Genomic DNA, 23,186 nt, shown 5'->3' on the forward strand with positions numbered 1-23,186 from the left:
GCAAGCCCTTCTTTATCATCACCGCTACTGGAGGTCAATTCACCATTTAGGAATACCTTTAAAAGTGTGTCACAGGGAATTGCTCCCTTCATGTTCCTGAAGTCCTGTGGTTACAATAAGGGTCAAACTCTGTGCTCCCAATCTGCCCTTGCCCTGCTTCTCTGATCCTATTCATCCCTCTGAACACACCTTTTCCAATTTAAAAATAACCATCCGTATTACGTCACACACATTTTTTCCTTGCAAGATATGCTACATCAGTTTGAAATTCTCAGACTTGCATTAATAGCACAGCTTCCATTCTTTTCCACAGCATTTCTGCTGTAGAATTGGCTACAGCTATTTGATAAGAAACGGGGCCTTTCAGCATTTTCTTCTTCTTTTTATATACAAGGAAGGTTCTTGAGCTCTGTCTGAGGTTTGGGGAATTGGCTTTTTAAAAAACACTTTCTCAAAGCACTTTGAATACAGTCAAAGGTATTTTGGTAGTCCATAACATGGGACGGTCAGCCTGTTCTTTGTCATCTTTTCAGGAGGAGAACACGGACTCATAGGTAGGTATGAATCTCCTTGTAATACAGTTGCACAAAAAGAGCTGCATTGTTTACAAGCTTTCTCTGACTGGAAACCATCTCCACAAATTAGGCATGGAATCTTCTTGGTTTTGTTCTGCAGACCTTTAAAGAGAGAGCAAATATTAACACCCACCAACACTGAATTGCATAGTTAGCAATGCTCCTTTTACTAGGATTCTACAAAAGACTCTACAGAGAAACAATGCATACACTCCAACATTTCTCTGATAAAAATAGGGTTGTCCTATTCTATTATTATTATTATCCCACCCATCTGACTGGGTTGCCCCAGCCAGTCTGGGCACCCTCCAACATAAATAAAAACATAATAAAGCATTACTTCCCAATACAAGGCTGCCTTCAGATGTCTTCTAAGGGTTGTATAGTTACAGTCATACCTCGTGTTGCATTCCGCTCTTGTTACGGACTTTCAGCTTATGAACATGGCAAACCCGGAAGTGTTTACTTCCGGGTTTGCCGTCCGCACATGTGCAGAAGTGATCTGCGCGGTTCGTGCACGTGCAGAATCACTCGATCGTGGTTTGCGGATTACGTCCGCAACTAGAGGTACCACTGTACTTATCTCCTTGGTTTGGGGGCTGCATAACTCCATACCTGCCAACATTCCTCCAATAAAAATAGGGACATCCTACCATACCCTCCAACATTTCTCCGATGAAAATAGGGACGCCCTAAGGGAAAGCGGGACATTCTGGGGTCAAATCAGAAACCAGGACAGCTTCTGTAAATCTGGGACTGTCCCTGGAAAATAGGGACACTTGGAGGGTCTGGCAATGCCTGCATTAGTCAGGGCATTTTTGCCTCTGAATAACATATTTTAAAATCCTGCTCTACCTAGATGCCAGCAATGGCTTCCCAACAGTTTTCCAAACTTAGCAGCCAGTTGCCTTTAAAATTAAGGATAAACATTACGTTGCACTTAATGCTGTTAATGGCGCTAATCATTTTCAGGCCTTGGGTAGGTCAAAAATATCACTTTCCCCACTTTGTTTCTGTTTGAAGAGCCTTCTGTTCTCTTTCACAAGTAGACCTTGAGCCAATCATTAGGAAGGGCATCCAATCGGATATAACTGGAAATGGTCTTAGGTGTTTCTGGTCAACAAGTTATCACTTGTCAGAGTCTCTAGCAGACACAACTGAAAATTGGTTCCATGAGCAAGGGCAGAGCTTCAGCCGATGAAGCGTCTCGACCCAATTGCAGAGCATCAAGGTAACAAGTGATTTTAGTAGCTGAGTGCTGAAATAATTATTTGCCTCTCCCTGTGCCTACCATCTGAGGAACTGAGACAAATAGTGGCGGTGAGACAAATTTGTAGGCCTTATTGGTGAATTAAAAACTGACAGATTGCCAGGTCTAAATGGCATCCACCAGAGAATCCTTAAATAACTCAAATATTAATTTGCTGATCTTCTAACAAAAAAAAGATTGACTTGTCCCTATGGTCAGCTTCTGATGCTGAGAACTGCAAAGTAGCCTATGTAGCACCAGTTTTTTAAAGAAGGGATACAGGAGGGATCTAGGAGATTATAGACCAGTTAGCTTAACATCTGCTCCAGGAAAGTTAGTCAAAAGCAATATTAAATATGGAATTAACAAGCATGTAGAAGAAGAAGTCTTGCTGGAGAAGAACCTGCATGGCCTCCACAATGGTAATTTCTGCCTCACTAACCTTTGAGAGTTCTTTGTGTGTCAACAAGCATATAGATACAGGTGATTCTGTAAATATTGTGTACAGTACTAAGATGTTCAAAGTAACATCCCAAAGACTCCTGAGTAAGCTTAGAATTTGAAGGATAAGAGGACAGGTCATCTTATGGATCCGGAACTTGTTAAGAAATAGGAACCGGAGAACAGGAAAAAAAACCAAACAATTATTGCAATGGAGGGCTGTAGAAAGTGCTCAAAAATAATCAACAGTTAGGGATGAGCAGTGTTCAGGGTGGTATGAACAAAAAAAATTATGAGAAGCTCCAAAAGGACCTACCCAAACTGGGTGTACGGGGGGGTGGGGTGGCAAATGTAACTCAATGTAGTGCAAAATGATGCATATTGGGGCAAAAAAATCCTAATTTCACATATATGCTAGCGTGATCTGAACTCATGGAGACTGACCAGACACGAAACCTTGGGACTGTAGTAGACAGCTTGAAGAAGATGTCAACAGCAGCTGTGAAAAAGGTGAACTCCGTGTTAGGGATCATTAGGAAATGAACGGAAAACAAAACTGCCAATTTCATAATTGACTCCTACAATTCTATGGTGAGGCTGCCCTTGAAATGCTGTCTACACTTCTGGTTCCTTCACCTCAGAAAGGATATAGAAATGGAAAAGTTCCAGAAAGGGGCTACCAAAATGACCGAGGAACTGGAGCAACTTGGCTATGAGAAAGATTACGATAGTGGCCGCTTTTCAGTTTTTTTGGCGAGGGAACACAAGTAAGAGGTGGCGTGCTAGAGGAGTACAAGATTGTGTATGGTGTAGAGAAAGAGCATAGACAAAAGTTCTTTGCCCTCTTTTATAGTACAAGGAATTATGGCCGTCCAATGAAGCTGAATGTTGGAAGATAAGATACAAGGTAAGAGAAAGACACAGTGCACAGTTAAACAATGGAATTCACAAGGGGTAACGATGGGCACCACCATAAAAGGGATTTGATAAATGCATGGATGATAAGGCTATCCATAGCTTCTAGCAACAATGGTTGTGGTCTATCTCTATTATTGGAGGCAATATGTCTCTGAGTGCCGTTTCTGGGAATGATAAGCAAGGAAAGCAGTCTTGCATCCAAGTCCTTCTTGTAGGCTTCCCATAAGCATCTGGTTGGCCACTGTGATAACAGGAAGCTGGAGAACATGGGCCTTTGGCCTGAACTAGCAGGATTCTTCTTCTTAAATTCTTAAAAGTCAAACGTATAGAATTCTGAATGGCGGTTGTGTAACAGGAGAGAAAACCTCCTTGGTGTCCCTAAAATGTCAGTTTCTTTGGCTGATAACAGAAAAACCCAAGTCCAAAAGCTGTCTGAAGTGGTCTGCTTCAGTCTGGGATTCATCCAAATCCTATGCCCACCCTAGTTTCAGTGGCCCTCAGCATCACCTGCAAATTCCATCCACTTATGCCAATATAGGAATTAAATAATGTCATTTCCATAGGATTATTTGAGACAGAGTTAAACTGGCAGAAAGCCATTCAAATTTTGCTTTGTAGAGCTTAATTTCAAAGTGAAAGAGATTTCCCCCAATACTCCTATTTTAACAAATATTTGCTCTAATTAGTTATCTGTTAATCAATTGATTTTATTTTATTGTCATATTGATTTTCATATATATATATATATATGAAAAAGGTTTATATTATAAAGATATATGTGAAATATTTTCATCCTCATTTTACCTGCATCTATAGAGGGCTGAAGTAATGTCCAGTCCAGTGAATGAGACTTTTGAGAGGGAATGGTAGCTTGACTTCCAATCTGAAGGCTTGGCTCATCAATGGGCTTTGACTTTTTCTTATCAGAAACAGAGGTTGCTCCACGGCCATGAGCTATGCGAGGAAAGTCTATTGTTTGGGCAGGCTTTTTGTAGGTGCTTTTCACTTTAGGGCTTTTCTCTTGCAACTTCTTGAGGGTCTTTGGCAAAGGACAAGGAGCGCTATTTCCATGTCTTCCTTTTACAGTTCGTTTGTTGTTGGCGGGTGTCCCCTGGTCTCCGTCATTTTCTAGATCGGTTACAGGTTGTGTTACCCCCAGCAGCGGTTCAAGAAAATTAAAATTAGTGATGTTAACTATATGCTTTTTCAGTTTCTTAACATTGATTCCTTCCACAAAAAGGTCTGTAGGATTAAACGGCGGCAGATCCAACATGGGCTGTAGAGGAAAACAACATGGTGGTTTTCAGCACTCCTCTCTTATACAAATGGGTTTGTTCTCACAATTATAAACCTTGGTTGTCAAACAGCTTGGCTCCCAAACAAATTGGCTCTCGAACACTGCAAACTCAGAAGTAAGTGTTCCAGTTTGCAAACGTTTTTTGGAAGCCGAACGTTCAATGTGGCTTCCGCGGCTTCCAATTGAGTGCAGGAAACTCTTGCAGCCAATCGGAAACCGCGCCTTCGTTTTTTAACGGTTCTGGGAGTCAAATGGAACCGTTAAAAAACGGCAGCCCGTTACGGGGCGGCTGTGTGCGAGCAGCAGCCGGGCTGGCGCTGTTGCTCCCACGGCAACCTTACGAGCGGCAACTCGTAAGGCTGCCACGTGTAAAAAGCAGCACGGACGGGGCAGACTTACGCACGCTGTTTGCGCGAGGCAGCCTTATAAGTTGCCGCTTGCTGGATCGTAAGGTTGCCGCGGGAGCAGCAGTGCCAGCCTGGATGAACTGCACATGCGCCGTTCGTCCTGACACGTGTGCTGTGACATCACGTCACCATGCCCCGCCCCCAGGGGGTGCCTCCGCATTGGCTGCCTTGGGCAGCCAAGCGGCACCGTTTGCCACTCTAGGGTGTGTCTCCTGCATCTTTCAGAGTTTCATAGAAGGGGGAATTTCAGTAGGTGAGGCTTCAGAAGCTGCCTCTGAAGATGGGTTCGGAAACTTCAGCCGGTGTAGAATTCAGCGGCCAGGTTGCTCACCAGTGCAAGATGATTTGAGCATATTACACCAATCCTGACCTGACTGCCAATTAGTTTCTGGGCCCAATTCAAAGTGCTGGTTTTGAACAAGGTAAAGGTAAAAGTACCTGTTATGTACTGAGCTGAATCATAGAACAATAGGATCCAGAATCAGCAGTCTGATTGGTCCGCAGGAGCCACCCAATCCAACTCCAGGTGGAAGTGAATCCGCAACCTGACTGGCCTGCAGGAGCAGCCAATCAGGCGGCTGGCAGAAGTGAATCCACATACTGATTGGCCCACAGGTGTAGCCCTGAAGTAGCCACTCATGCAAAGCCCATTGTGTAAATAATGTATATAAGCAGATGGTTTTGCGAAAAGGGCATTCTTCTTCTCTTCTCCTTGATGACTACGAGCTGAATAAAGAGCATGAAATTCACTCTCGACTCCGAGTATATTTCAGTACCCCTAACCCTTAGGTCCATTCACAGACAACTCTGGGGTTGCGGTGCTCATCTCGCTCTATAGGCCGAGGGAGCCGGCGTTTGTCCGCAGACAGCTTCCAGGTCATGTGGCCAGCATGACTAAGCAGCTTCTGGCGAACCACAGCAGCACATGGAAATGCCGTTTACCTTCCCGCCGGAGCGGTACCTATTTATCTACTTGTACTTGAGGTGCTTTCAAACTGCTAGGTGGGCAGGAGCTGAGACCGAACAATGGGAGCTCACCCCGCCGCGGGGATTCGAACCGCCAACCTTCTGACCGGCAAGCCCTAGGCTCTGTGGTTTAGACCACAGCACCACCCGCGTCCTATAAAGCCTTAAATGGTTCAGCACTGCAATAATTCAAAGAACCCCCTCTCCCCATAGGATCTGACCTGGACCCTGAGATCATCATCTGAGGCCCTTCTTCATGTGGCTTCCTCACGAGGGGTCCGGAGGTGGCAACACAAGAATGGGCCTTTTCTACAGTGGCTCCCCATCTGTGGAATGCTCTCCCCAGGGAAGTACGCCTGGCACCTTCATTATACACCTCCAGGAGCCAAGCAAAAACATTCTTCTTCAACCAGGCCTTGGGCTGGTGAACATTCTATGTTCTTTTACACATGTTTGTGGGAGTGGTGATGATGGGTTCGTTTTGTCCTTGTTTTCATTCTGTATTTTGTACATCTGTGCTGTGAACTGCCCTGCATACCTGCCAAGTTGTTGTCCAAGAAATAAGGGACCGGGCCGGAAGTAGCAGACCATAAGTAGCGCTGCCGCCATTTTGGAACTGGGCGGAGCATGCTCAGAAGTGACTTTTGATGCTGCTTTGCCCAGTTCCAAAATGGCCGCCGCGCCAGAATAAACCGGGGGGAAACAAAAAAAATAATCCGTTTTTTCAGCTAGGAACAGCTGGAAAAACGGGGATTTCCCGGGGAATACGGGAGACTTGGCAGCTATGCTGCCCTGAGATCTTTGGATGAAGGGTGGTATATAGATTTAATAAATAAAATCAATAATAATAAATAATAATAATACGCCCCTCGATTATTTCAAGATTTGCATTTCATGGTCTTACCTGTCTCCAGAGAAGTTCAAACTGCCCAATGTCACAGTTCCTGTCATGTTTTCTGTCTATAACTACCCTGATTGTGTCTTCTTGAACCTGAGCACATAGGTTGGATGTTATTGGGGTCGAGGGGTACATGGTTGGACTACTATTGATTTCAATCAACCAAGGTGTAAAGTCATTTCCGAGAATGAAATCTGCCCCGTAAAGTTCAAAGCTACTCCTCCGGGGTTCAACTTGGTCCTGAGCCATCTTCATTGTGTAGATTAATATTTTCTTCATGGACGGGTAGATAATATTACGCCAGACGTGGCCAAGACCCCTCTTTTGCAAATACTCTTGGAATTTGCTGCTCGTCCACATATTGTGATATGGCAACTGAGAACTGCGGTCTGGTGCGTTCTTGTAGTTCTTCTGGATGGAGTTATTGCAAAGGTGAATCGAGCTGCGAAAATGGGGTGCAAGAATTGCTGTCATAAAGCACAGAAACATGGCACAGAAATGTAGAAAGAAAATCATCTTTATAAAAAATAAATTCAAGGGGAAGTGTAAAAACATCCCACTTACTTAAAGATATAGGCTTGGATCCAGGTTTGGTCATGTTTAAAGAATCATAGAATCCTAGAGTTGGAAGAGACCACAAGGGCCATCCAGTCCAACCCCCTGCCAGGCAGGAAACACCATCAAAGCATTCTTGACATATGCCTGTCAAGCCTCTGCTTAAAGACCTCCAAAGAAGGAGATTCCACCACACTCCTTGGCAGCAAATTCCACTGCCAAACAGCTTAAAGTAGTTTGATGTTTTATTGTGTTTTAAATATTCTGTTGGGAGCCACCCAAAGTGGCTGGGGCAACTCAGTCATATGGGTGGCATATCATCATCATCATCATCATCATCATCATCATCATCATCATTATGGCAGTCATGACTAAACTCAAGTCCCAGTAATGTCAAAGCATTGTTGAGTTCCATTAAAAAGCAATAAAACCCTAAATGTATTAAAATTACTCGTTGATATTAAGTAAAATGAAGACATGGGGGAAGCATTGCACCTGACAAGACTACAGTTTGCAGGAGCAGTTTTGCTTCAGTTTTGGTGTGGATTTGTGACTCCCAATAGGAGCCACAATAGGAACCTTGGACAACAGGGTCAGCCTTGCCATGCTACAGGGTGACGCAAACCACTTCAGAAAGTATCAAAAAGTTTTGGAAACAGGTACAGATGAAGGCGGGACACAGCTGGCACTGTGGTCTAAACTCCTGAGCCTAGGGCTTGCTGATTGGAAGGTCGGTGGTTCGTATCCATGCGACGGGGTGAGCTCCCGTTGCTCGGTCCCTGCTCCTGCCAACCTAGCAGTTCGAAAGCACCTCAAAGTGCAAGTAGATAAATAGGTATCGCTCCGGCGGGAAGGTAAATAATGTTTCCATGCGCTGCTCTGGCTTTGGTGTTCCGTTGTGCCAGAAGCGGCTTAGTCATGTAGGCCACATGACCCGGAAAAACTGTCTGCGGACAAATGTCGGCTCCCTCGGCCAGTAAAGCGAGATGAGCGCCGCAGCCCCAGAGTCATCTGCGGCTGGACTTAACTGTCAGGGGTCCTTTACTTTTTGTTACAGATGAAGGCAGGCACTGGTGTTTGACTTTGCATTGGCCTTAATAAGGGAGAGGGTGTCACCATTGAGTTCTGCTTTGGGTGGCAAAATGTCTATGGCCAGCAGTGTTAGCAATGAAATATGACCTGTCCTTGGTTGAGTCGAAACAAGTTTTCATTTCTTGGATCATTCTCACTTAGGCTAGGTGGAACCAGATCAAATGCAGTTGTTATTATTATTATTATTATTATTATTATTATTAATTAATTAATTATTTATTTATACCACGCCCATCTGGCTGGGTTTCCCCCACTACTCTGGGTGGCTTCCAACAAATAGCAAAATACATTAAAATATCACAGATTAAAAACTTCCCTAAACAGGGCTAAATGTCAGGTAGTTATTCTAAATGTCAGGTAGTTATTTATCTCCTTGACCTCCGATGGGAGGGTGTTCAACAGGGCGCGGGCCACTACCGAAAAGGCCCTCTGCCTGGTTCCCCGTAGCTTTGCTTCTCGCAGTGAGGGAACCACCAGAAGGCCCTCAGCGCTGGATCTCAGTGTCCGGGCTAAATGATGGGGGTGGAGATGCTCCTTCAGGTATACAGGACCGAGGCCGTTTAGGGCTTTAACGGTCAGCACCAACACTTTGAATTGTGCTCGGAAACGTACTGGGAGCCAATGTAGGTCTCTTAGGACCGGTGTTATGTGGTCTCTGCGGCCACTCCCAGTCACCAGTCTAGCTGCCGCATTCTGGATTAATTGCAGTTTCCAGGTCACCTTCAATGGTAGCCCCACGTAGAGCGCATTGCAGTAGTCCAAGCGGGAGAGAACTAGAGCATGCACCACTCTGGTGAGACAGTCTGCAGGCAGGTAGGGTCTCAGCCTGCGTACCAGATGGAGCTGATAGACAGCCGCCCTGGACACAGAATTAACCTGTGGCTCCATGGACAGCTGTGAGTCCAAAATGACTCCCAGGCTGCGCACCTGGTCCTTCAGGGGCACAGTTACCGGGGGGTTATACAGTTATTCAGGACCAGGGAGTCCCCCACACCCACCCACCCCCTGTCCCCCAAAAACAGTACTTCTGTCTTGTCAGGATTCAACCTCAACATGTTAGCTGCCATCCATCCTCCAACCGCCTCCAGGCACTCACACAGGACCTTCATACATATTTAGTTATACAGTGGAACCTCGGTTTATGAACACCTCGGTTTACTAATTTTCGGTTTACGAACCCCGCGGACCCACCTGGAACAGATTAATTCCCTTTCCATTACTTTCTTTTTTTAAAAAAAAAATATTTTTATTAATTTTCCAATTAAAACCAATTATATCACATTCAATATTTCAAATTATACACATATATATATCAATCAGACCGAATGTTATGCCAAATCATCTAAAGAATTTTTTATTTGGGTTCCCATGCTTCAAGAAATTGGGAATTCCTCGCAACTGTCCACTGCCGTCTTTTTTCTAAAGTTCAAATCGTCCTTCAAGTTCATAATAATCCAGATCCTCCCCTTACAGTCACATAGATGTTTTCCACTTTCACGATTGTTTCCCAGCTGCTGATATAAATATCAAACAAAGTCTCACAGATGTTCTTTCTCCTGTGTGAGTTAATCAGTCCAGCCTCCCCATAAATCTTCTTAATGGAGCTCCTGTTGCGTTGAAGCAATTCGAAGTAGCGCCATCTTAAAAAGCTCAAATCACTTTCGCTTTTAGCCATGAAGATTTACGATCATTATAGAGTTTACAGCTTTTCCAGGCAGGAGACCCAAACATCAAACCATAGACTCTTGGTAAATTAATGGATCTCCTTGCCCTATAGCTGAACTTAGCTTCAGGTCGCTGCTCCAATTTAAAGTGCGTCACAGCTCATAAATCCTCCGAACGCATTCAGAACTCCTTCCGTCCGACTAGGGGGGGGCTTTTCTCATCGGCAACTCCACATCTTTAAAAAAATATGCTCAGTAACAACAGTTATAAGGTTCAACTCACACAGTCTTTTGCTTCTCTTTCACTCCAAACAAGCCAGGACATCGCGTCCGGGAAGGTACGAGGCAACGATATGAAGAAAAAAAATAAAATAAAAACTCACTCCCCTTATCGCTCCGTCCCCATCAATCCTTCTTCCAGATGCAGTACAATCTTTGACTCCTCTCACTCGGCAGCATAAATTTCTCAGCAGTAAACAGCGCTTCTTTCCCTCCTTCTGAAGTATGTCCATAGATTTAAGCCTAATTATCTTCTTTAACCATGGAAATCCCCGCCATGCAGATTAGCGTCCGGGAGTCCTGGCCCTTGTAAGTGCTCAGCCCAAGCTCCCCCCACTCCAAAAACAGTCGGAGTGGGTCTGGGGGCATCGCGGGCCAGCGGCCCCTCTCCGTAACCCCCGGAGAGGGTAGGGGGTTGCCATTTACTCCCCTAGCAACCGCCAAATTCCTTACAAAGGTCAGAGAGATGGAAAACAGGTCCGCCATTCCTGCAGGCGGAAACCGGAACTTTCAATGGGAAAGTTCGCTTCAGTTTATGAACGCTTCAGTTTATTAACAGACTTCCGGAACCAATTGTGTTCATAAACCGAGGTACCACTGTACATATTTAGGCTTTGCCTCTGTTGCGGATGAAGACTAAGGGATTAAAATGAGGTCAAACCTTTTACCTCTTATTCTGTCAACAAAATGTCATGTCCAGTGAGACATCCAAACTGCTGTCATGACTAAAAACAGCTTTATAAAATAAGCAAAAATGAGATCATCAGCATACACTGGCTTCACAGCGTCATGAGTCTCTCATAACAATGTCAACACATTTATTCACCCCTTGCTTTCGTGTGCTCAAACTAGGTCCCACACAATAAAAACATTATAGCAGAGGTCAGCCAACTTTTTCAGCAGGGGCTGGTCCACTGTCCCTCAGACCTTGTGGGGGGCCGGACTATTTTTGGGGGGAGGGGGGTGAACGAATTCCTATGCCCCACAAATAACCCAGAGATGCATTTTAAATAAAAGGACACATTCTACTCATGTAATAACACTCTGATTCCCGGACCGTCCGCAGGCCGGATTTAGAAGGTGATTGGGCCGGATCCGGCCCCTGGGCCTTAGTTTGCCTACCCATGGACTATAGCATGGCGTGATCTGTGCCTGGCGTGATCTGATCCATGGGATCATGAAGAGTCAGACACGACTAAATGACTAAACAGCAGCAACTGTTGGTTACCTGTGTAGATTGTCCAAGGAGAAGCGCTGCGTGGAAAATCTCAGATAGCTTTCTTTGTAGAACCATATAGTCAGCGGGTTCCAGTCTGTCACAAGAAACCACTGTCTAATATCAAACTTTGTATCAAAGATCAATAGAGGAGTTTCGATATACTTTTGGACAACCCACTTATGGTCCTTTATTGGAAGCTGATCCGTTGGTTCCACTAGTTTTAATATATCATCCAGCCGGTTCTTGCATACTATTTCTAGAAGACAGGAAAATAAAAATGTGAATGGAATATGCGCAGCCTGCGGACCTAACATACAGAATAAGAGAACAAGAAGAACATACGTTTAAAGGAGACTGGAAAATGTTTATTGAATATATGTGGGGGGGGGATGTGTACACTTGAAAACGTTGGCAGCATTAAGATAAATTCAACAGTGTAAATAAGTTTTGATGGATGTAATAGGGGAATAGTGAATGGTTTAGTTTATATAAAATATCCAGGGATTTATGTTATGCAAAATGAACCATGGAAAGAGAAGAAGGGAAGTTTTTTGACATTTTAAAGTTGTTTAAATGAGTATTCAAAACTGTAAAACAGAAAATTTAATAAAAAATTATAAAAAAGAGAATAAAATAGAAAGGGGTCAAACAGTCGCAAGAGGTGTTGAAATTTTGGGAGGTTAGATAGTTGCAATGGAATGGTCTCGGTGGTGGGGTGCACATTTTTATTCTTATTTATTTATGATTATTACTTTGTCAAAAGAAAAGGGGGGGAGAGAGAAGGAAGTTTCAGGTTCACAAGAGTTTGTCTAGTGAAAAGAATGAACATTTTACTGATTCTACTTCGTAATGCATTTAGCTATATGTACCCCACACAATTTTGTTTCGTAATTTTCATTGTAATATATATTAGAGAGAGATTGATGGAGGAGCGCGACCTCCGGCGCGGTGGCCATTTTGGAACTGGGCAGAGCAGCATCGAAAGTCACTTCTGAGCATGCTCCGCCCAGTTCCAAAATGGCGGCAGCGCTCCTTCCGTTCTGCCAATCCCTTATTTTTCCGGCAGGAACTTGGCAGGTATGGCAGAAACACACCCAGGATCCCAGGATCCTGACCAACAATTAAAAATATATATGTTAAGAGGAATGTAAGTTGAACAGTTAAAGTGCAGAACAACTGACCATTGTGCATATTCACCAGGCCTCATGGAAAATGTGTACATGATGCTACCACGAAGGGGGAATAGCACCTTAGCTATTAAAAAACATAAATCTCCTTTATTGAATAACATATTATAACAATTTGTCCTGCCCTCCGACGATGATATTGCTGCTACAGTTTTTAGTTAAATCTCTTATTTTTGTATGGTGTTTTATTCCTCTGGACCTGTATTTTAAGTACTCTACACTTAATTAGTATATTGACTGTTGAAACCCCGTATCAGTCATTTTTATTGTTTATGTAGGGAATTATGCAGAATTTCTGGTTTGATATGCTGGCTGTTTGCCGTAATAAACATTGACTGTCTATTAACCGCTTTGAAAAACCACCATTATCAGTATTGTATGGGTGTACAATTAATATTTAATAGATCGCTGAGTACACACATATATAACATTTATTAACAACCCAGTTAATAAATACAACCAACAGAGCAGCAGTATGGGAACAATAAAACTGAAAAGTGGGTACTAATTTACTCCAAATGCCTGGGAGAATAGGATAGGATTGCTTTTACCTGCCAAGCGGAACCTATGAGAGTCTCCCATCCAGACTTCCCAAAAAGCATTCCTGGGCTTGATGTCTTTATTCACCAAAGGGTAATAATATTCCTACCTCTGCCACGGGATTTTGCTCCAGGTTTAATAATCCAGATGTTGTGGAGGCCATCGATATCTCGTTGCGGGTTTACTAATAGAATTCTGCGCAAAATATTTTGACACTGAGTAAAATAGTTCTCTGCATTACAAATCACTGCGCCCTCACTGGAAATAAACAACAGCCATGTTAAAACTCCGTAAGAAACATGTTAGAAATGCTTCCTGCAATTAAAATTAAAACAATGGTTATTTCAGGTAGAGTACTTGAAAATGGAGTGGGGCTAACAGTCTTATAACAGCTTGTGGACCCTCTTGGTCTTCAAAATGCTATGAAGAATTCTTGTGGTTTTTCCAGGACAGGAGGAATAATTCATAATAATAATTTTCTTATTTGTACACTGCCCATCTGCCCTGGTCAACCCAGACACTCTGGGCAGCTTCTAGCATATACAGAAACGTAAAAAAATAAGAATCAAACATTTAAAAACTTCCCTATACAGGGCTGCCTTCAGATGCCTTCCAAAGGTTGTAGAGTTACTTATCTCTTTGACATCTGACGGGAGGGTGTTGCACAGCCTGGGTGCCACTATGGAGGAATCTCAGCACAGCACTTTAAATTTGAGTTGAGCTCCAATTACTGGGTGATTGACTTCAATGGAGAGATTGGCTCTCATTGCCCTGCTGGTTGACCTATTTGACACAGAGTTTTCAACTGCTTTCTCCCTCCTCTCCCATACAGCTCAGAGCATTCCAGCTTGGCTAAAGCATGGCTGCCAGCAGGGCCAAATTTAGGTTTGACCTTAGCTTTACCTAAGCTACTGAAAGTCAGGTCCGTCTTACCCATAGGTGCTAGGGGTGCAGGGCACCCAGGCACTGGGCTCTCAGGAGCGCCAGGCCGAGAGTCTGGGCCCAAGAGTGGAGTCTGGGAAAGAGCCCGCCCGTCACTCAGAGCGCCGCAGCAGGCTCTTCTGCTGCGGGTGGCTCTGTGCCGCGAGTTCGGGGGCAACCGAACCAGGGAGACGCTGAGGTGGTTGGCCGGCTCCACCCTCCTGTGTGCCTGGGACTGAGAGAGAGAAAGGCGCCTCAGATGAACTTTGCGCCCCCAAACTCTCCAAGTCTATAAGTGGGCCTCAATTTTTGCTATAATGGGGAGGGTCAGATCATGAGGGAACTAAAATTATAGGCCCCATTGACTTCACTAATCTCCTAAAGTACACTCACGAGAGGATACCCTTGAGCTTCATTTTAATTCATCTGAGATGGGCTTTTCCCTCCTAGGCATCCCCGAACTGCGGCCCTCCAGATGTTTTGGCCTACAACTCCCATGATCCCTAGCTAACAGGACCAGTGGTCAGGGATGATGGGAATTGTAGTCCAAAACATCTGGAGGGCCGAAGTTTGGGGGTGCCTGTCTAGATCCATATGATATTCCAATTCTCACTCCGAATTAGAATTCTCCACTCAGAACCTCGATTCAGTAGAAATGGTAAGAAGAGTAAGGAATCAAGAGAAAGGCTCACAATCTTCTGTCAACACAGTTAGATGCTGAAGTGAACACTTACTGAATGAGAGAGTAGTACTGCTCAATTAATTGATTCCATTCTCTGTCGGAAAGTACAGGAGTAGTTTCTGCCTCTGAGTCAATGTCATTATGTTCAAATTGTGCAAGATAGGTTTCACACACTTTGCAAGCCATCTCGACTAGTCTTTCAGGGAGCTCTTTTGCTTTATTATCATCGGAATCTACGGAATACGAAGCAAAGTATTTATTAGTGATTTGCACCCTCCCTGTAGGCAAAACCTTCTCTCATAAAGAATCCTCTGTAAGGGACATGCAATTATTCTTCATCATCATCATCATCATCACCATCATCATGTATTGAACATCTTCTACACGATCGTCTCAAGGTGGTATGCAATAAAAGCAGCAAAGAAAAGATTGAAACACAAAGAACAGCAAATACGTCTTAAACAAAATTAGAACAATGCACAACAGACCCATTTACCCTGATGGAAAGGCCTGTTAGGAAAAAAAAATGTCTTCAATTGTTTCCATGACATGGTAGGATGTGTAAATATTTCGGGTAAATAGCCTGAAGTTCAGATATTTCCATAAAACAAAAATGAATTGTCCTATAGGGTATCAGTAAATGAAGCCCAGAGACGCCATCTTGCATGACATCCTAACAGTGGGTCTGGAAAAGCTGTTCTGCTGGGATATGGAAATCTCTGAAGATTCTTGCTGGGGTTCTTCATACTCTGCTGATACATCACACTGGTTGAGGTGTGGTGAACTCTACCAACTGACTTCCGCCAACAATGAATGTCTAGTCTGGGTCTGATCCAAATGTGTCAAAAGACAACAGAAGCCTTCCAGTGCCAACATTGCATCTCACATGGAAACTGATTTGCTTTACATCAAAAAACATAAGCTTTACTCCCTTCAGCACCTCTGCCAGGCACCTATGTCAGATTTTTAAGGTGTCTTTTAAAGTGTATATTTCACTTTTGAGGTTGAATCCCGACAAGACAGAAGTACTGTTTGTGGGGGACAGGAGGCGGGCAGGTGTGGAGGACTCCCTGGTCCTGAATGGGGTAACCAAGTGCGCAGCCTGGGAGTCATTTTGGACTCACAGCTGTCCATGGAGGCGCAGGTCAATTCTGTGTCCAGGGCAGCTGTCTATCAGCTCCATCTGGTATGCAGGCTGAGACCCTACCTGCCCGCGAACTGTCTCGCCAAAGTGGTGTATGCTCTAGTTATCTCTCGCTTGGACTACTGCAATGCGCTCTACGTGGGGCTACCTTTAAAGGTGACCCGGAAACTACAACTAACCCAGAATAGGGCAGCTAGACTGGTGACTGGGAGCGGCCGCCGAGACCACATAACACCGGTCCTGAAAGACCTACATTGGCTCCCAGTACGTTTCCGAGCACAATTCAAAGTGTTGGTGCTGACCTTTAAAGCCCTAAATGGCCTCGGTCCAGTATACCTGAAGGAGCATCTCCTCCCCCATCGTTCTGCTCGGACACTGAGGTCCAGCACCGAGGGCCTTCTGGCGGTTCCCTCGCTACTAGAAGCCAAGTTACAGGGAACCAGGCAGAGGGCCTTCTCCGTAGTGGCACCCACCCTGTGGAATGCCCTCCCACCAGAGGTCAAAGAGAATAACAATTACCAGACCTTTAGAAGGCATCTCAAGGCAGCCCTGTTTAGGGAAGCTTTTAATGTATGATGGATTTCTGTATTTTAATATTTTGTTGGAAGCCGCCCAGAGTGGCTGGGGGAACCCGGCCAGATGGGCGGGGTATAAATAAATTATTATTATTATTATTATTATTATTATTATTATTATTATTATTTATTTGCCCAGGTCTTGAATGATCAAAATTTGACATATAATGATTAGCACCCAGGATTAGTATAATATATAATATATCAACCAATGGAAACTTCTAGATCAGAAGGGTTTACTTTCTGACAGATTATTGACCCCCAGAACGGTTTTTTTTAAAAAAAATGTATATGCAATTTTGTATCATTTTAATCTTGTTTTGAGCTTTAAAATTTTACTTGTGCTTGTACCACTAGTTGGTGGATTTTACAAGTTTATAAATTGTTTTATGGGGTTCCTGTTTGGCTGCCATGGCGAGCGGCTGTACCATAACAGCAGAGCCCTTTTGTGTGGATAACAAGGATAATATGGGAGTAATTATCCTCCCCCAACCCCCCCCCCCCAGGGCCAGGGGGGGCAACCCACCCGCAGATCGTCCGATACCTGCTGCCCATCCTGAAGGAACGCGGGGGGCAGGGGGAGCTAGGTGCAATGCACCATGCGTCTTGGGAACTCTCCACAGCCGGTGCCATGAGCAGAGGACACCTGTTTTTTAAGATAAAAATTCGGACTTAATTAACTTAATGAACTAGAGGAGATAAAATAACTTGCTGATTTAACCGCCACTGAGAAGGACTCGATCTGGAGAAAGTCTTTTGTTGTAACTAAAGGACAACTGTTTGAAATATGTGAGTGGACGCTAAGCTTAACTATGAAATGGACTGTGTGAAATTTTGACTATGACTCTGGCAATGACCATTAAGAGAAAGATGAAAGGAATTCCTGATTGGAGTTATTGTGTTTGTGCGGAGGCAACATCTCATTAGCAGCTGGAAAGAGACCAAAGAGAAGAATTCTGGGTATCTGCCTGGGATTAATGGTGGACTGTAACCCAGTTAAAATTATCCCTGTGAGCAGAAAATGAAAGTAACATCGCTGAGGAGCAAGAACAACAGCACAAAGGACTGACCCACTTGTTGAATTAACTGATGGATTAATTGTATAGCCCCAGGGGGAGGTGAGCCTTTATTATTCTCTTTTGATATATTTGTACTTGCAGTTTTAGCTGGTAAACCTCCCCCGAAAGGCAACTGTTTGAAATATGCAAGCAGGCCCGAAAGAGCATCCTGCTGCCATTGTGATTTAATTATAATACTGACTGGGTGAAGATTCTGACAGCTACCCTCAGTGGAAGGATGGAATGAATTCTGGACAGGAGTTATGGTGTTTCGGCAGAGGTACCAGCATGTTGAGAGATGGAGCGAGATTACAGAGGGGAATTCCGGGGGTCTGCCCGGAGCTAAGGGCATCTCTTTGTTTGGGATGTTATTATGGCTCCTGTGAGCAGAAACCGAAAATGGAATTGCTGGAGTGTGGATAACAACAGGGAAAAATATTTCCTACAGAACTAAGAAGGTGAAAGTTGAACAGACCAGTGGTTGCAAAAATAAATGAAAATTAAATGAAGGATTAGCATCAGAATGGTTCATTGATTAATGAAGAAATGCAATGTAACATTAGATGATCAGCACTTTGCGAAATTCAGAGCATGGGAAGTTACCCAAAGATATATAATTTGGCATTTATATTTGGCTTTTCAGATTGTATTGTAATTTAGAATGTTTTAATGTGGTTTTTATTGGTTTATTAAATTGGAAAACTTAATAAATATTATTTTTTAAAACTATATAAATTGTTTTAAAGCTGCTCTAGTTGCTCTTTAGATTTATTTTTCATTCTGTTATGTATTTATTGGTTTGAAGCAATTACACCTAATTTTAATGTGATTCTAAGCTGCCTTGTTTACATGTTCTAAATGCAGCTCGTTTTAACCAGTAACACCTCATGTTATTCTAACCAAGGCAATGTCCAAAACTGCTCTTACCAGTTTGGTTGTTTTTTCTCTTTTTTCTGAAACTGCCACCACCTTTTGATCTTTTTTGCGTCCTTGTTCGAATTTTTTTGATGTGTTTTGCTGTTTTAAAAAGATGTGTTGCTATTATGCCATAATGCTGTCACACAGAAGAAGAAGCTGCGGCAGCAAAATAAAAATAAAAATGCCTCAACAGCTGCAGGAGAGGCACAGCACACAAAATACCCCAGATGAAAGGTTTTTTTAAAAAAATTGTAATTTTAATACATCTGCTAAGCAATACCTTTAGTGGAAGTCGCATCTTCTTTATCAGCATTTTCTTTACATGACCTGTTAAAGGTATCACCCGAAAGACGTAAATTGACAACCCATTTGATTATGGAAGATGCTGCTGTTTTCCTGAAGTCATCTGAAATAAATGACATACTATTTTGGACTTTGTCCCATTAAGCAAAACACAAGTTATATATATGACAGAGCCTTGGGGAGTTTTGTAAGAATTTGGTGAGAGCATTACAAAGTCCACATAAATCCAGTAAACATTTTGCCGAACCATAACCTCAGTGTGGCAAGTAAATGACCACAGGGCAACTTTTAGTTCTGCAACTGCAAGTGTTTTCGTGGACAGAGCCGGGTTTAGGTTTGGTGAGGCCCTAAGCTACTGAAGGTTGCTGTTTAGTCGTTTAGTCGTGTCCGACTCTTCGTGACCCCATGGACCATAGCACGCCAGGCACTCCTGTCTTCCACTGCCTCCCGCAGTTTGGTCAAACTCATGTTCGTAGCTTCAAGAACACTGTCCAACCATCTCATCCTCTGTCATCCCCTTCTCCTAGTGCCCTCAATCTTTCCCAACATCAGGGTCTTTTCCAGGGAGACTTCTCTTCTCATGAGGTGGCCAAAGTATTGGAGCCTCAGCTTCATGATCTGTCCTTCCAGTGAGCGCTCAGGGCTAATTTCCCCTTCATGGATCAATGCCTTGTCGGGGCGAAGGGGCTTGAATAACTCAGAGAAGCTATGAGCTATGCCATGCAGGGCCACCCAAGATGGACAGGACATAGTGGAGAGTTTTGACTAAATGTGATCAACCTGGAGAAGGAACTGGCAAGCCACTCCAGTATCCCTGCCAAGAAAACTCCATGGACAAAGACTGAAGGTAATGGGGCCCTTTATATGTCCAGCTCTCCTTTGTCAACAATTGTCGCTGTTTTTTGTGTTGAAAATATGCTATATGGTAATTTATGGACCTAACAGGTATCTAAAGCCATTTGCTGTATGTAGGTTTTAATTTATTTGTTTTTTTTATCTTATAGTTTGGAAATGTACATCCAGGTGGTTTTTTCCTTTAATTTTTTTGGGGGGGTCCCAAGCATAGCTGTCAAGTTTTCCCTTTTCTCGCGAGGAAGCCTATTCAGCATAAGGGAATTTCCCTTTTAAAAAGGGAGAACTTGACAGCTATGCCCCCAAGAGAGTGGGGCCCTAAGCTATAGCTTGTTTAGTTTATACGTATATCTGGCACTTTTCAAGATGGCCTGCATGAGTCACTGAGCATGCCCCCCACCCCAAAGGAAAATAACTGTGCATGTTTAAAAGTACCGTAAGCATATAAAACATTTCTGCCTATCGAGGCTAAAACCGTGCCACGTTCCCAAGACCGAAAGGAAAGAAATTTAAAGCAACTCACCAATAAAATCTAGTTTCTCGTCGTCCATGCAAATGCCGTAACACCGAGGGAAGAAAGAGTTTGGGTTGGCTGACACATACCATGGCAAATTCCTCATATGCAAACAAAGCCCAATCTTTAAATAAAACAAGGGGATTACCTGAGGTTTGTTGCTTTAATAGACACGTGCAAGTCAAAAGAAAAAGGAAGGATTCTGTGATTCTAAGAAAACAATCCTGCCTGTCTCCAAATGTGTAAAAATGATATATGTTCTATATAAGTCTGCTTACGGAGTGAGCTCCCATGGCTCTGTCCCAGCTCCTGCCAACCTAGCAGTTTGAAAGCATGCCAGCACAAGTAGATAAATACCGTATTTTCCCGTGTATAAGACTATATTTTTGCTTTTTAAAAAAATAATTAGCCAAGAATTGGGTATTGTCTTATACACGGATGTGAATGCAGGGGGGGGGGAGGTGTGATTAATGGCAGCAGCAACCAGGAGATTGGCAGCGGTGATTGGGCGGGTGATTGGTGCCTGCGGCAAGACTTGCTGTCGATTGGCTGTGGCAATTGGGCAGGTGATTGGTGGCTGTGACAAGTGGGTGGCGGCGGCGAGCGGGCACACAATTGGCCGCAGCGAGGTGTGCGATCATCAGTGGCTCTGGCAAGCGATCGGCAGTGGTGGGCAGGCGGGTGAGTGATTGCCAGAAGTGACCTCCCCCACCCTCCCAAAACTTAATTTCTTAATTTTGGGTTTAAAAAAATAGGGGTCGTCTTATACATGGCACAGAAAAATATGGTCGGTACCACTGCAGCAGGAAGGTAAACGGCGTTTCTGGTGTCCCATTGCACCAGAAGCGATTTAGTCATGTTGGCCACATGACCCGGAAAGCTGTCTGTGGACAAATGCGGCTCCCTCAGCCTGAAAGTGGAGATGAGCGGCGCACCCCATGGTTGAATTCAACTGGACTTAACCATCCAGGGATCCTTTACTTTTACCTTTTTTACTTCACTCTATCAGGTACTGTAGGGCTGTGGGCTAGAGATGCTTCTCCTCCCTGCAAACCAATGCAGTCTTTGGACACATGTATCCAGAGATCAGCCTTCATCTTTAAATTACGTTTTCACTCTGCTTTCTCTCAGAGTAGCTTGCATACAGTTCCCACTGAGGGAGTTTACATGACCAGACCTTCTTGGCTTCAGCAGTACTGTGGAAGGGGTATCAGAAAAACACCCCGGCTGTTTTTGGGAGGTGGGAGCAGGGTCGTGACCAACCATGGCCCCCACCAACCATGCATTCAGCGTGCATAGGAGCATTGCAGCATTCTGGTGAAAATTGCTGCTGTTGGCAGGTTTTATCTGTGGACAGGAATGGAAATTGGTCAAGTGAATGATGCCATCAGTATTTGTAAGAGCCTTATGCATCATTGAAGAGGCCCGCAAGGTGATTTCTGATTTCCTAATGGGATGGACGAGAGTTTGCCAGCAAGCAAGCACTAAGGCTCTGTTTTTCTCCTGTTCAACAGAATCCCTTCCATTCAGGAAACGGTTCTGCCCAGACCCAAAACATGGCGTGGTGATACAAAGGAAGGAATTAGACCAGGGGTCGGCAAACTATGGCCTGTGGGCCGGATCCGGCACAATTGCCCTCAGGATCCAGCCCACGGACATTCCATGAATTCTGTTTGTTCATTTTTTCCAGCGGTGCCACTTTTTGGCACCATTCCCCCCCCCCTCCCTCTCACACACCGCAACACCTCCTCTCTCCCTCCTCCCTGCCCTGCATAGTGGAGGAAGGGGGCTGGGCTGAGCTGGCTGAGCGCCATTTTGAGTAGCACTTTTCTGGAGCCAGCCAGCCAGCCCTTTCAGGTTGCTCGTCTCCCAGCCATGGCTTCTGTGCCTGCCTTGCGATCGGCAGAGGCTGGTGGCGGCAGCGGTGGAGGGACGAGCGGCTTTGCAGCAGCATAGGTAGGCAGGGGGAGGGGAGGGGTTGGGGAGAGAGGGGGAGAGAGAGAGGTGCCCCCTCCGCAGTGTGCGGTCCGGCCTGCCACAAGGTCTGGGGGACGGTGAACTGGCTCCCTCCAAAAAAAAAGTTTTTGCTGACCCCTGAATTAGACCAAGGCACTGGCCCATTGCAAAGGGCCAGTTAACAGTAGATACCTTGTGCTTATAAAATCCTGCAAGGAAAAGGTGGCAAGCGTTGGAAGAAAATCAGGAAGGAGGTGGAAGCTGACAAGTGAGAGCTTGTGCTTTGCAAGAACCTGGGTGGAACAATAAAAAGGTAAAGGGACCCCTGACCATTAGGTCCAGTCGTGACCGACTCTGGGGTTTCGCGCTCATCTCGCATTATTGGCCGAGGGAGCTGGCGTATAGCTTCCAGGTCATGTGGCCAGCATGACAAAGCCGCTTCTGGCAAACCAGAGCAGCACATGGAAACGCCGTTTACCTTCCCGCTGTAGCGGTTCCTATTTATCTACTTGCATTTTGACGTGCTTTCGAACTGCTAGGTTGGCAGGAGCTGGGACCAAGCAACGGGAGCTCACCCCGTCACAGGGATTCGAACCGCCGACCTTCTGATCAGCAAGCCCTAGGCTCAGTGGTTTAACCACAGAGCCACCTGGGTCCCAACAATACAATCCTTCTAAACAAGATGAAAGAGGTTCTCACCAGCTGCTTTTTATCTTGTAAGTGGTATTGATCAGTAATAAGTGTAAGCAATCAAAGCTCACCCAATTAGGATGTGTTCCCTAATCAATACCAATGCTGAGCTTTCTTTATTGGTGGGGGTTGTTTCTGACAAAATGGGTGGATTTTATTTTGATTTCCTAAAATTCCAAAACAATGTGGGGGATGGAAAGGGATGGAAAGCACCGATTCGGCTACAAGACTGCTTTTCTTGCACAGAAAATCCCACACGTTGCTTTCTTTACAGTTCTGATACCAG

At 44.4% G+C, this 23,186-nt stretch overlaps 1 protein-coding gene across 1 annotated transcript in view; it reads right to left on the reverse strand.

Moving 5' to 3' along the window:
* Nucleotides 1-471: 471 nt before the first annotated feature.
* The window catches only part of TTLL8 (tubulin tyrosine ligase like 8), a 33,584-nt gene continuing 10,869 nt past the window's right edge, over nt 472-23,186 (reverse strand). Inside the window, exons 7-14 of the mRNA XM_035127743.1 lie at nt 20,264-20,378; nt 18,866-18,991; nt 14,943-15,123; nt 13,397-13,545; nt 11,570-11,816; nt 6,758-7,193; nt 3,988-4,459; nt 472-677 (exon numbers count right to left, since the gene is read on the reverse strand). Coding sequence (XP_034983634.1) covers nt 472-677; nt 3,988-4,459; nt 6,758-7,193; nt 11,570-11,816; nt 13,397-13,545; nt 14,943-15,123; nt 18,866-18,991; nt 20,264-20,378 — 1,932 coding nt within the window. The remainder of the gene's footprint in view (nt 678-3,987; nt 4,460-6,757; nt 7,194-11,569; nt 11,817-13,396; nt 13,546-14,942; nt 15,124-18,865; nt 18,992-20,263; nt 20,379-23,186) is intronic.

Source organism: Zootoca vivipara, chromosome 10, assembly GCF_963506605.1.
Source record: "Zootoca vivipara chromosome 10, rZooViv1.1, whole genome shotgun sequence".
Taxonomy (NCBI): domain Eukaryota; kingdom Metazoa; phylum Chordata; class Lepidosauria; order Squamata; family Lacertidae; genus Zootoca; species Zootoca vivipara.